The 12488-nt window shown below is 42.3% G+C and overlaps 1 protein-coding gene across 3 annotated transcripts in view; it reads left to right on the top strand.

The window, feature by feature from the left end:
- The window catches only part of bark (C-type lectin domain-containing protein bark beetle), a 109520-nt gene that overhangs the window by 94324 nt on the left and 2708 nt on the right, over window positions 1-12488 (top strand). For 2 of the 3 annotated variants that reach the window (XM_084590108.1, XM_084590110.1), the window contains exons 7-15: window positions 53-2557; window positions 2725-2769; window positions 5819-6082; window positions 6334-6703; window positions 7365-9259; window positions 9358-10048; window positions 10405-10562; window positions 10991-11085; window positions 11575-11782. In XM_084590108.1, the coding sequence (XP_084446234.1) occupies window positions 53-2557; window positions 2725-2769; window positions 5819-6082; window positions 6334-6703; window positions 7365-9259; window positions 9358-10048; window positions 10405-10562; window positions 10991-11085; window positions 11575-11782 (6231 nt within the window). The remainder of the gene's footprint in view (window positions 1-52; window positions 2558-2724; window positions 2770-5818; window positions 6083-6333; window positions 6704-7364; window positions 9260-9357; window positions 10049-10404; window positions 10563-10990; window positions 11086-11574; window positions 11783-12488) is intronic. The other variant, XM_084590109.1, reaches the window with a different exon arrangement.

Genomic DNA, 12488 nt, shown 5'->3' with positions numbered 1-12488 from the left:
ACCACTGATGGTCTAAAAAGGCTACTTGTCTTTCTTTTTTTTTTTCTTATAGGAAAAGACTATGACCTTAATGTGACTCGTTGCCATATCAGTAACAACAATGGACGAGGTATCTGGCTTCGTGATGGAGTGGCAGGTGCAAGTGTTGTAGACACAGAGATCCAGGGTAATACGCATGTTGCTGGCATTCACATGGACGGTGGTGTCGGAGATCTCCTCATCAACAGAAGTGACATCAGTGGGAACCAAGGCGATGGTGTTAATGCTACACATGCTGGTGGTTACAAACACATTCAGCAGTCTTCTGTCCACGGGAACTCAAGAAGGGGCATTGCTCTGTGGTTCAATGAAACATCGAACTGGATCCCTTTTAATTTTACCACTCACATTTCATTCTCAAACATTTCATCAAATGGTGATATTGGAGTCTTACTTGGCAACGTCTGCAGGGCTGATGCATTCTGGAACATCAGTATGAACACATTTCAAGCAAATGGTGGTCCTTCTGTAGTTTACCAGTCGTGCTGGGTAAAAAGCACTGGAAATGGTGAAGCAAAAGTTGATACCTTGCACATCACACACAACAAGTTTGGAGGTTCAACAAAGTTGTCAGTTCAGATGACACCGGCACTTAATGTCAACGCTTCAATTAGGCACAACTCCTTCATGAATCACACATCTGGAGTCTTATGGATTGAAAACAAGGACCACGGAGAACACTTGGAACATCATGGCGATAAAGTTGCTGAAATACAAGTAACTGAAAATGACTTCAAGTTCAATTCTGGAGCCTTTGTTGCACGAATTGGGCTGGTGCACGGCAGCAGTGTCCAAATGCTGAACTTTCATCACAACAGGCTGGAAGAAAATAGCATTCGGCAGCCTTTTGCAAGCCTCAATCCACGGTCAAGAGTTGCGGCTGTTGTTACAGTGACTTCGAACAACACAGTCATAAAAAGGAACAGGTTTAGCAATCCCAGGTCAGACTATGAGCTTGGTTCACACCTCGATGATCATGGCAGCATTATAAATGCATCTCTGAACTTCTGGGGACTTGACACTTACAGGCCCGATGTTGCTCTGCGAATCTACAACAGAATCTTTGACCGAAAGGATCGTTACAACTTGGCACCTGTGGAGTTCCTGCAATATTTGTTGAGTGGTCAAGACCTTGACACAAGAGAACAAATTTCATCCAACTATGAAAGGGACAAAATTATGCAGTTTAAGACTGCAGGAAATAAAGAGATAGGAGGAGAAGTTATGGGCGAAGTCGCCCTTGAAAGAGGCGACTACACTGTGAAAAAAGACATTTTTGTGCGACGTGGGTCAAAGCTGCTTGTAAGGCCAGGAACAAGACTGCAGTTTGAACAGTCTATTGGTATGATGGTGGAAGGAAGACTGGAGAGTGATGGTACTAATGAGCAAATTGTGTACACTGCGCTGAGTGTTCCCATGGAAGCTGAAGAAATGGAATCCCTTGTGACAGAAATGCCAAGCCTGAGGCTTTCTTCTGTGACAGAAGGCACCATAGAAGTGACCGTCAATGGAACAACTGGTGGTGTGTGTGCATATGGCTTCACTATAGAGGCTGCAGCTCTTGTCTGCCAGCAGCTGGGGATGGTTCTGAGCTCACATGAGTGGTTGATGGAGCCAGCATCTCAAGCGTCAAGCGGTGGCACCAGTCGCATACTATTTAGCAATGTTCGCTGCAGTGAAATGGACACAGACTTCCTCACTTGCAAACATGAAGTTCTGGGAGAAGATTTTGAAAATTCATGTTTTTCTGAGGTAGGTATTCGCTGTGTGAGGCCATCATGGGCTGGTATTCGTTTGGGCGTTCATGCAGAAACTAGTATACTCAAAAATGTTGTCATTGAAAAAGCAGGACAACTTGATTATGCCACACACACGTTTAAGCCTGCACTACAGGTTGACTTCAATAACCACATCTTAGAGCAACTGAACATCAGAGAAAACACTGATTCTGGGATTGGTTTGATGTGGAATGATATATTCAGGGACATTCACAATCCAGTAGTCACACTTTCAGAAATCCATAACAACCGCCGCCATGGGATACTGACAAGATCTCAAGGTGTGGACATAACCAACAACAGGATCCTAGGGAATCAGGGTGGTGGAGTGTGGTATGACCCTGTCTTTTCAAGGCGTGAGCAGAGAGATGCAGTGCGTTGGGCTGAGGATACAGCCACAGTAATTTCAGACAACATACGATTGAACCCTGATGAAAGGCACTACATACGAGTAGCTGAAGTCACTCCCAATACAAGAAGGGAATTTCGTGTGTTCTGTGAAGATAAGCGTGCCATTGGCATCATGGTAGTGGACCCCATTAGAGAAGACTCAACTGAGACTCTTCTGATTAGAAGAGGCCAAGATTTCGAAGACTCATCAGCTCCCATGTGGGACACCAGGAAAAATCTAACATCATTCCCTTTGCGAGAAACAGGGTTTATTGTCACACTCAGGTATGAAACAGGATCGGCGCCTAAAGGAGGTGCCCTGCTGATGATGACAGCGGTTCAGCCTCTAGGTAAGCGTGCTGTGGGCCCACTTGTGAAAATGTTATGTTGCATGTGGCGGCTTTTTGTTGTGTGCTGTGCAGCCCAGTTTGCTTTTCAAGTGTTGCTAGGTTGTCTAAATTGTAGAAGTCTGCATTGTTGGTATATATGGTGTCCTTTTGTCTGCCATGTGCTTCAGGTGCTCGTCGAATGCCGTGCGCTGGGTTTTTCTGCAAGGACACAGGTTGGCAGCTGTTGCACTTTATCCTTTTTACCCAGTGTTCTATTTCTTCATTGATGCATGCTATTATAGGCACACTTGTGCAGTGCTAGCCCTAAAAAGGTTACTATGAAGTATAGCAGAATCACGGTAACACCGTGGGAATGCTTACATGGCGAGTATTATTATATACTAAGGCTTTTTGTAACTTAAGGAGCTCCTTGTTATAAATATGGTTAAGTAAAGTTTTGCAGAAACTTCTATGGTATAGCTACAAAGCCTTACTTTGCCATAAAGGTTCCTCTAAGAGAGAACAAAAGGTTGGCTAGCTTATCAATATCACGGGTATAAAAACACCAATCTTTTTGCCTGGGAAAAAAAGAAATAAAAACTGGTGATTTAGTATGCTTAGGCCAAATGTAAATTATGTGTGCTAGCATTTTGGTTTTCACCAGTCTTGGGCCACACTCGCCCATTGGCATACAGTCGTAATCTACCACATTTTTTTTTTAAAGACCCCATTTGTGAAAGGTATAAAGCCCCATTCTAATTGCAAGCTATACAAACGTGCCTGCATGGTCCAGGAGTAGTGTGTCTGATGTGCGATTCAAGGGTCCCAGTGGATTCAATTCCAATCTCAAAACTGCTGCTCAAGTTGGCAGCTCCTGCCAGTTCGGCTATGACATGTGGCCTCATGACATCACACAAACTGCCGACACAGACACGAGTGTGTCGCATTGCTGTTGGACAAGGCTGGAGGCGTCAGACATCACACAGTGGCTAAATGACTGAGTGGAAGTTCTAGTGCCAGCGCACATATTAGAAGCTAACTCTGTTAATTAGCTTTGTAGAAGGTGTATCGTATCCATTGAGGAGATTCTGCTGGCATGCCATATACACATATTGAAGAGCATTTAACACCTTTCTAATGATGCCTTAAGCCTAGGCATGTTTGTGCCTTGTAGGGATTAGCTCTACTTCTTAATTTTTTTTTTTAATGTGTTATTTCCTTCCAAATTTTCCTGCTTGAAGACAGAAATGCTATTGTCCTACTTATTATAGCATATAGCATTTGTTATGCCTACATGTATAAAGAACTGAATTACTGCAAGTTATCAGTGAAAGTGTAATTCACTTACTCTCATTTAAAATGAGTGCAACCGTAAAATCTGTGTCAACACACTGAAGGAGGCTAAAAGCATGTAAACTAAAACATTAGCCAGCTGTGACAGCTGAATTGAAGAGTTTCCAGGAAACTGACAGCCCTCATACACACTGCAGCATGTTACTAGTTGAAAGGATACTGAAATGATAATTATGGTAATATTTTAAAGCAAAAGATCTGTAGAGGTGGCCTTTGTGAGTATCCAAGTCAATTTTAAAAATGCTAAACGGACCCGATAATTTACAAATATCTAAAAGGTGCTCCTGGCAACCGCTCGCAACCAATTGGGGTGACGCCTCACCATGTATTTGTAGCCGCCCCTTCCCTTTGACGTCAACTCAGTTTTTTGGGCATGTATAAGTGACGCAAGAAGGAGGGCATGGGGGTGTGTCGTCATGACCTGTTTTCTTGATTTTTTATGCATGCCTGCTTGCGCCAAGTTGATGTGGGAGAGGGGAGGAGCATCATTTTTTGTTGGTATCTTCGTTGTTAGTGGAGCTAGTCAGAAGTTTTGGCATCACAGAGAGGACCGATGGAATTCTGATTGTTCGTGAATGTTTCCTATTTTTAGTAATTAGCTTTTCATACCTTTCCGGTTAAACTTTGCATTCAAGCCTAGTAGATGGATGCAAGGGGTACGTTCCCTGTGCACAGTGGCACAACTGTCATCCACTGGGACTGGTGCATTTCTTTTAGTTCGTGTGTAGGTAAAAGGTCCTACTGTATCTACTCTCGTCAGTTTTAGCCTTGGCCTTTTTCCCGAAAAGTACGGCATGTAGTGTACGGCGGCTGTGCTGTATGGCACCTGTGATGAGGAAAATTATTTTTTTTTACTTTGTTAACTCTATTATAGAGTAAGAGCAAGGATTGTGTTACAAAAGCTCAGAGTCTGGCTACAAATGTCTCTTACTGATGCCAGAGTGCTGAAAAAAATTTGCATTAGTATATCTGCTAGACTGGTTCTTTAACTACTCCTGTTTAATCAACCATGCAGAAGGAAGTCAGCCTTTCCTTTTTGTGCTGATGATTCTGTCATTAATCTACGTCAAATTCTAATGGTAATGATTTGCTTCTTTAGCTGCAACTAAAAGAGGGAAAATTTTCTTAAATGTTTGTTCATATTTTCCCCAGCAACCACAGCCGATAGTCAGAAAATGTTTTGTTAGTGAAATGGCTAAAGCTTCCCACTTGAGAGTCATCATAGAACAGTACAGGTAAAACTAGTTTTTAATGGAGAGCAAGAAAAGCAAAAATTGGAAGAATACAGATTTGTGTGATATATGAATGCATGACATATGCTGCGTTAACATATTAAAAAAAAATACACATTAACAAAAATAAAGCCTTTGATGACTGGCTACAAGTTTGTTAAAAGGAACATAAAAAGATGTATGAAAACTGTGATGGTGGATATATGGTTGCTTCATCTTCTACCTGTTTGCAAGTGTTTTAATGTTTTACTGCTCTGACAGAATTGTTGGTCCTGGCTTGCACTCAGACATGCACTGTGTGCTGGTGTTTCATCCAGTGGATGATAACTGTGGTGTTTTTATGCAGACAAAACATGACCACAACAAAATTTCGGTAATGCGCACTGCATGCAGAGCATTGCTGACCAGAGATGTTGTAAAGCATAGGCAGGTTGCTGTACTATACTTAAAATGACAAAAGGCTTACAAAAGAAGTATGACAGATATGAAAACATAATGGTGGCATCACAAAAGAATGTTAGGGCATGTGCCATGGCTAATTTGAATATTTTGGGAGCACCTGTTAACAGCTACAAAACATGCAGTATCTTGCAGTACCTCTGCATGTTCTGCTGTGATGACTGGTTTATGCATGTTTTCCAATTAACAGGCTAGTTTAATTTGCTAATTTTGTTTTATGCACCCTCTGATTCAACAGGCCAAGTTCAAATGCTCGAATACAAGCTCAGCCTGAACATCAAAAACAACAGAATAGAAGGCTGTGGCTGGGGTTTTGGAAGCAACCACTATAACAGAGACATTGCCCCAGATGAAGCGTCTTACTACCATCGGTACAGCAATGAAACAATTCACCTGGAGAAGAACACTATTACGGATTCGCGACAACATGCTGTTCATATTTCATCACCATTATGGGATCCTCTCACCTCTTCATTGGCAGAGATAGTCTACAACCTCACAGGTGAGACGTGATGGTATATAATACGTTTTATGCTGCATGCTCTCTCTCAGCTTATGCGATTTCATACTGTGAATGGTTGTCAAAAATTCTCTTTGCAACATAGGACTAATGCCAAGCGATATTCTGAACAATTTATCAAAAACTGTTTATGCAGCAAAGCTGTTGCATGTGTGGATGAAAAAAAGCTTATTATTGTAGAAAGATTGTGTGGTAAGGGCTCTGATATTAAAAATGAAGGAAACTTTTTGCAGAAAATCAAATCAACAGCAACCAAGGAGGAATAAACCACTACAGCAGAGACCTGAGAAGTTCCAATAACCTCTTCCACTGGATCATCAACAGAACTGAATTTTCTAACAACAATGGTGGCATTGACCTGAGACTGCCATATGTTTGGGATTACAATGAGAACTACACCCACAGCATGGCAATCGTTAATTGTACCTTCAAGAGCAACAGGAACTTCAAGCTGCATATAGATGGACACTTTGCACGCTTCAATGCTACTTGGAACATCATAGAAAACAATGAATGTCGTTCTGGAGAAGGAGTCTTCACTGTTGCAGGCATGGAAAAAGAAATGCTTATCACAAGGAACGCTTTTCGCAACAACAGGGGCAAGTAAGTAAAACTTTTTGGCAGAACTGTAGGTTCGGTGCAATGGGAATCTCTTGCATATGCGAAGTACAGCATACTGTTATAACAACAGGTGTATACTTGCATACACAATTCATAAGCAGCTGATTATGTAAGAATCAGGCTGGTGTGAAGTGAAGTGAAGTGGACTGCAGTCAATTGTCTACCAAGGACTATCAGTGACATGGGCAGTATGGCAGTGATATTGAACATCACAGCCTAGACTTAGGATCAGCAATATGGCATGCTGGTAGAGAGGTCCTGTAAAGAGGTGTCCATGCATGTTAAGTTTTGATGAATCTAAAATCTAGATAGCCCAGATTGTTTAAGGGGCCTGAAACACTCCTTTTAATCTCTGGCTGCTTCCTGACAACACAACTTCGAATTCTTTCACTTGTATGCATTGTGCTATATTTTATACATATATTTGTCGCGAGGCAAATTGGGTGTGCTTAATCTATGTGCGATGACCAGAGCAACAAAACAAGTTAACCCTACTATACTAAAGCAATACAATTTTCATAATCTTGTAGTGCATGTCAGCTATGCATTAACCTGCCACATCTCCTATTTTGCACTGGACTTTCATTTCACTTTTAAAAAATGTTTTGACGGTAGTTTGAGCTGGTGTTGATACTCTTTCCAGATACGTTGTCGAATTCAAGCTGGAGAGCCATTCTGAACGCTTCAGCATAGTGCCTGCCAACTTTTACTACAACATGCTTCAGAACAACCGACCTGATGCAAGTAACGGTGTGATGCCAGACCACTACGAGCCAAACAGCTATGCTGTCAGCATTCGAGGAGTGCAGCGCATCAACATCACTCAGAACTTTCTGGTCAATCCTGATCTTGAGTATGAATTTCTTGCTGGTGTGTTCACAAGCTCACTAAACAATGCAGTCAATGTTGCAGAAAACTGGTGGGGCTCTCTGAATGCTTCAGATATCAAGTCCAGAGTGTTTGACCTGGATGACTGGAACGGCTATGCAGCAGCAGATTTTTCACCTTACCTAGCTAGAGGAGAGTTTGGAGGGCCTACACTGTCATATGATGGCTCAGATGAATGGGGATTCAGAATGGACACATCCAGGCCACTCGGTGGACGGCTTTTCAAGTCTATAACTCTGTACCAGCGAAACTCTCCTTATATTATTAAGAGTGACCTTACTATTTTGCCTAATGCAACATTGACCATTTTGGAAGGCGTGGAACTGCAGTTCTACCCAAGCGTTGGCATCCTTGTTCTTGGTAACCTCATCGCTGTTGGAAGATCTTGGTCCCCGATACAGATGGGTCCTGTCAAACACTTGCAACCAAGTTATCGCTACAAGAGAGCATCCCCAAAAAGGTTTGTCAGGCTTTGCACGGACCAAGCTTGCAATGCTGACAGAAGAGATGGCTTTCTTGAGTTCTTCAACTCAACCACATTACAGTGGGTGCCAGTTTGCGATCAGCGATTCACAGAGCGCAATGCTGAAGTTGTCTGCCGTGAACTTGGTTTTGGGACACTTGATGTGTGGATTGACAGAGGATATCGACACGACCTAGGTCCAACCGAGTTGTCCATTATTAACTCGTGGCCACACCCACTCCAGTGCACGGGCCATGAGCCATCCTTGTCGAGTTGCGAGTTCCGCCTGAATGGTTATGGTGAGCACAGCTATGCGTGCTCCCCGTTTGATCACAAGTTTGTTTACATTCACTGTGGTGAAGAGCTGACAACACCAGAGGAAGACTTCTGGGGTGGAATTCGGTTTTCTGTTCCAGATTATAAGGCCCAGAACAGCATGGGTGGGGGAGTGTATGCAAGCAGCCGGTACTACACTCCTCCAATTTCGTCTCTTCGTCATGTTCACATTCGCAAGGCAGGAATACTGCACAATGAAAAAGGGCCAGCTGTGCAAGTTGTTCTTAGGGATGTCACTCTGGAGCACCTAAACATTTCAGAATGTGCTTCCAATGGCATTGACATCATAGCATCTCCAGGATATCAGTACATTCACGCAGTAAATATGACACATAACCGCGGGACTGGAATTAACTTTGTCACCCTCAACGGTCAGACGTCGACAGCTGAGAGACTGAATTACATCCCATTAGGGCCTGTTGACATACCCTACAATGTCTTTGGGCTCGTCGATATTTGTGACAACAACAAGGCATTCCCAGTGGATGGAAAAGTGCTGCTCTACTACAAATATGATAACCGCCCAGTCGAGTGTATAAAAATATTTACCAGCAAGTCCCGGCTATCTCAGAAGGTGGGCTTCAGAATACTGCAGTTCAACTTGTTCAACTCCACAGAGTTTACTCCTCATCCAGACAGCATCAGCATTTTTGATGGAGATGTCTTCAATAGCACAGTCAAAAAGATTGGTCACATGAGTGTTGGCATTGACCCAAAAGCAAGCATGGCACAGACAACCTTCTACAGGTCGCAGGGAATCACTCTTAGTGTAAAGCTGCACGCAACTGGGGCAAGTGGCCTCAATGGATTCATAGCCGAGGTGGTGACCATCCCATTGCAAACTATAACAGGTAAGTGCAACAAAGTAAACGTGACAAGTAAAGACCAACTTACGGCAAAGCATGCCTGGAACTGACTGTTGATCTGCTTTTTCTTTTCCCTGCCACAGCTCGTGACAGCAAGCACAACATAACAGCATCCTACTTTAACAAGAATCGCCGAGGAGCAATTGCATACCGCAGTGCGGGTGAAATAACGCCGATCTTGACTCTTCATGGGAACCGGTTTGAAGACAATGGTGACGCTTTGTTTGGAAATTTCAGTTCTTCAGAGGCTGCAGTCTTTTTTGACATTCAAAATTCCATGGAGATGCATATTCTACGAAACCTGTTCATATATAATCAGGGTGGTCTGAGAATATTTGTGAGTTCAACAAATTCAGTTTCAGCATTAAAGGGGTATGTTCATAACAACCTTTTCACTCAAAACAAAAACAGGGAAAGCCTCTACATTCGAAGTGGAGAGACTGGAATGTACCAGTACGTCCATGTTTATCGTAACTACTTTGCAAGGGAAAGTGCAGCTTTTCATGACAACGTTGTGTTTGAAAAAGTGACATTCAACTTTAGTGAAAATATGATAGTGGAAAGTGAAGGATATCGCCAGATGAGCATCCTTGGCTTTGAGAAGACACAATCCTCAGGACAGTTAGTGTATCGCAACTGGCTATGGGACAATGAAGCCTTTGCAAAGGAGCTCAAGGCTACTGTGCTGGCTGAAAGCTCTGGACAGAAGTTCAGCAAAAACTACTTCCTGAACAGGCTCAACTACTTTGAAATGGTCACCGCAAACAATACAGAGTAAGTATAGTTTTTTAGTTTGACTTTCGTATATACAAAGCCGTTTGTATCGGAAGAGTGAATGACAGTCAAATAAAGTAGCATGCTGAAAGAACGAAACCTGTTGTAATAATGGTGGAATTGATTTAAATATGGCTAGAATGAAGCTCAACCTTACTCACTGCACTTCAGTAGTGGTCACTTGAAGCATGAGGCACTGAGAAGTTATGTGCTAGCAACGGATCCAGTATTACTCTGTGTTGTTATATGGTGTCTGTCTATTCCATGCTGCAATACTGATACTGTTTGAGAAATGGTTTGTTTGGCATTGCAATGCCAGTAACTAACACTTTTATGTGCTCTTCATTTTTATTCAGACAAGAAAACAGCAGCTATGTGGACGCTGAGAATAATTGGTGGGGATTCAAGGAAACCTCTGCAGTGGTGGGACGAATCTATGACAGAAGTGATCAGCCAGAGCTTCTGGAAGTCAGATTTCAACCACACCTAGAATACAATGACACTGTGATCAGTGGTAAGGGCATTTGTGCTTTTCTGTGGCAATTTTAAGCATGCATAAAGCCCTTGCTAGCTGTGTTTGAGACATAAGGCCCATCTCATCAACATGCAGCCAATGCTTTTAACAGTCCTTATACACAGTGTCACGACTAGAAGGCTGCCTCACCAAGTACTGTTTGGTGCTTTACACCCACTGTCAGAAGTTGATGAAAGGCAATATTAGTGAAAATGTTGAATTTCATTGCTGCATTTATACGCACCTTGATTATAATGATATGTGCAGCCTAAATGTGAATATGTAAGCTACATAATGCACCACTGACTCTCAAGCAATATGCCAAAATAAATATGAAGCCTCAAGAGGTGCGCATACAGGGCTTATATGTAGTCCCAGTCAATTCAGACAAAAGTGTCCAATTATGATCATGTTCTTTCTACTTTCAGGAAACTGCATGGGTGGCTGGGAAATGATAGAAGATACCTGCTTCTTGTACATACCAGGTCCAATGACGCATGCAGAGGCCAAGAGATTTTGTCAGGTAACCATAACACTTTTGTTAGAAACGTGAAAAACTGCAGTAGTGGCACATACTTTATAGCAGATAAATAAAAAATTATCATCCAGGAAATCCACTGCCTTTTTGCCACCATTATCAGTGACTGAACCACAGGAATGCATAAATGGAACAGTTACCCGGCAAAAGTGCAATGAACAGTAGATAAACAGGATAAACCGCAGTGTTTGGACCTAAAATCCAGTACAGCACTGCCATTTTCATTTGGTTTAGGAGGTGAAGTGCAGAACGCTAAAAGTGACAGAAAAAATGCAGTGATGTGCACGAGCTGAAATTTCCACGTCATTCAAGTTTGTGCTGGTAGACTCCCCAAGATTTGTTAGAAGAAAAATACCCAATGACAGTAACTTTTTTAGTATGTTCTGTTTCGCATTTTCTCACACATTAGTGTTATCATTCTACTGGCATTGGACTTCACACATTTTGTTGTGCATCTTTTCTTTCATGATGTAGATGGATGCTTCATCGATGCCCTACCTGAAGCAGAAGCTAACAAAGCTGATGCAATATATCAGCACATGGCAAGAAGATTTTGACTGGTTGTATGAGCGTATCTGGGTGCAGTCGCTAGATGTGCCTTTGGACCAATGTGCTGTCCTTTACCGAGGAGGCGTCTGGGCCCATGACTGCAATGACAGACTTCCATTTTTGTGTGAAAGAGGTAAGTTATGGCGCTGTGCTTCAGCTCAGTATAAAATAAAACTGTCCACTGACATTCACAAAGGTCTGTCACCTGAGATGGTTTTACATCCCTCTCATTCCAGCGCATCCTAAAAAGAAAGCATGCTCTGGGATGAAAGAAAAGAGTAAACAGATTTGTTAGGGTACTGTTCTATACTTAAGTACAGATTCACTAAATCAACAAAACCAAAACAGTTACATCAGTTCCATGCTTGATAATTTTCTCAAAAGGAAACAGCGTGCTAAGTGCACTTCAAGTTTGCAGTTTTTACTAGCTACTAATCCATGTCAAAAACTGTCATTCATTTCCAGTGGTTTGGGCTAAACCAAAAAATTCCAGTTTTTCTTTACAATGAAGGACAGACTACCACAGCGCTCACAGTCATTTGTCCTTGAGCCTATTGGCCACAATGTCAGCTGAAAAGAGTTATGTGGGAGGAAAAATTGTTGACCCCTCCCTGTAGTGTTATCATGCAGGGCACAGGAAAAATATGTAGCTTTTAGAGTGGAAGGGGGAAAACAAAAGCGCTGAAATTTGCAAAGAACAGGCACAAATGACTTTAAAAGCTGCTGACAATTTATGGGTGGTGCGAGTAATGGTAGGCCGTTATTAGCATTGTAATGGTGAGTGCTGTCGAGATAATTAAATGGTCAATTTCTGTCAGTGTGAGGCATCAAGTGAATGG

This window comes from Amblyomma maculatum, chromosome 1, assembly GCF_055883805.1.
Source record: "Amblyomma maculatum isolate TAMU_Amacu chromosome 1, ASM5588380v1, whole genome shotgun sequence".
Classification (NCBI taxonomy): Eukaryota; Metazoa; Arthropoda; class Arachnida; order Ixodida; family Ixodidae; genus Amblyomma; species Amblyomma maculatum.
This window is presented reverse-complemented; position numbering and strand designations above follow the sequence as displayed.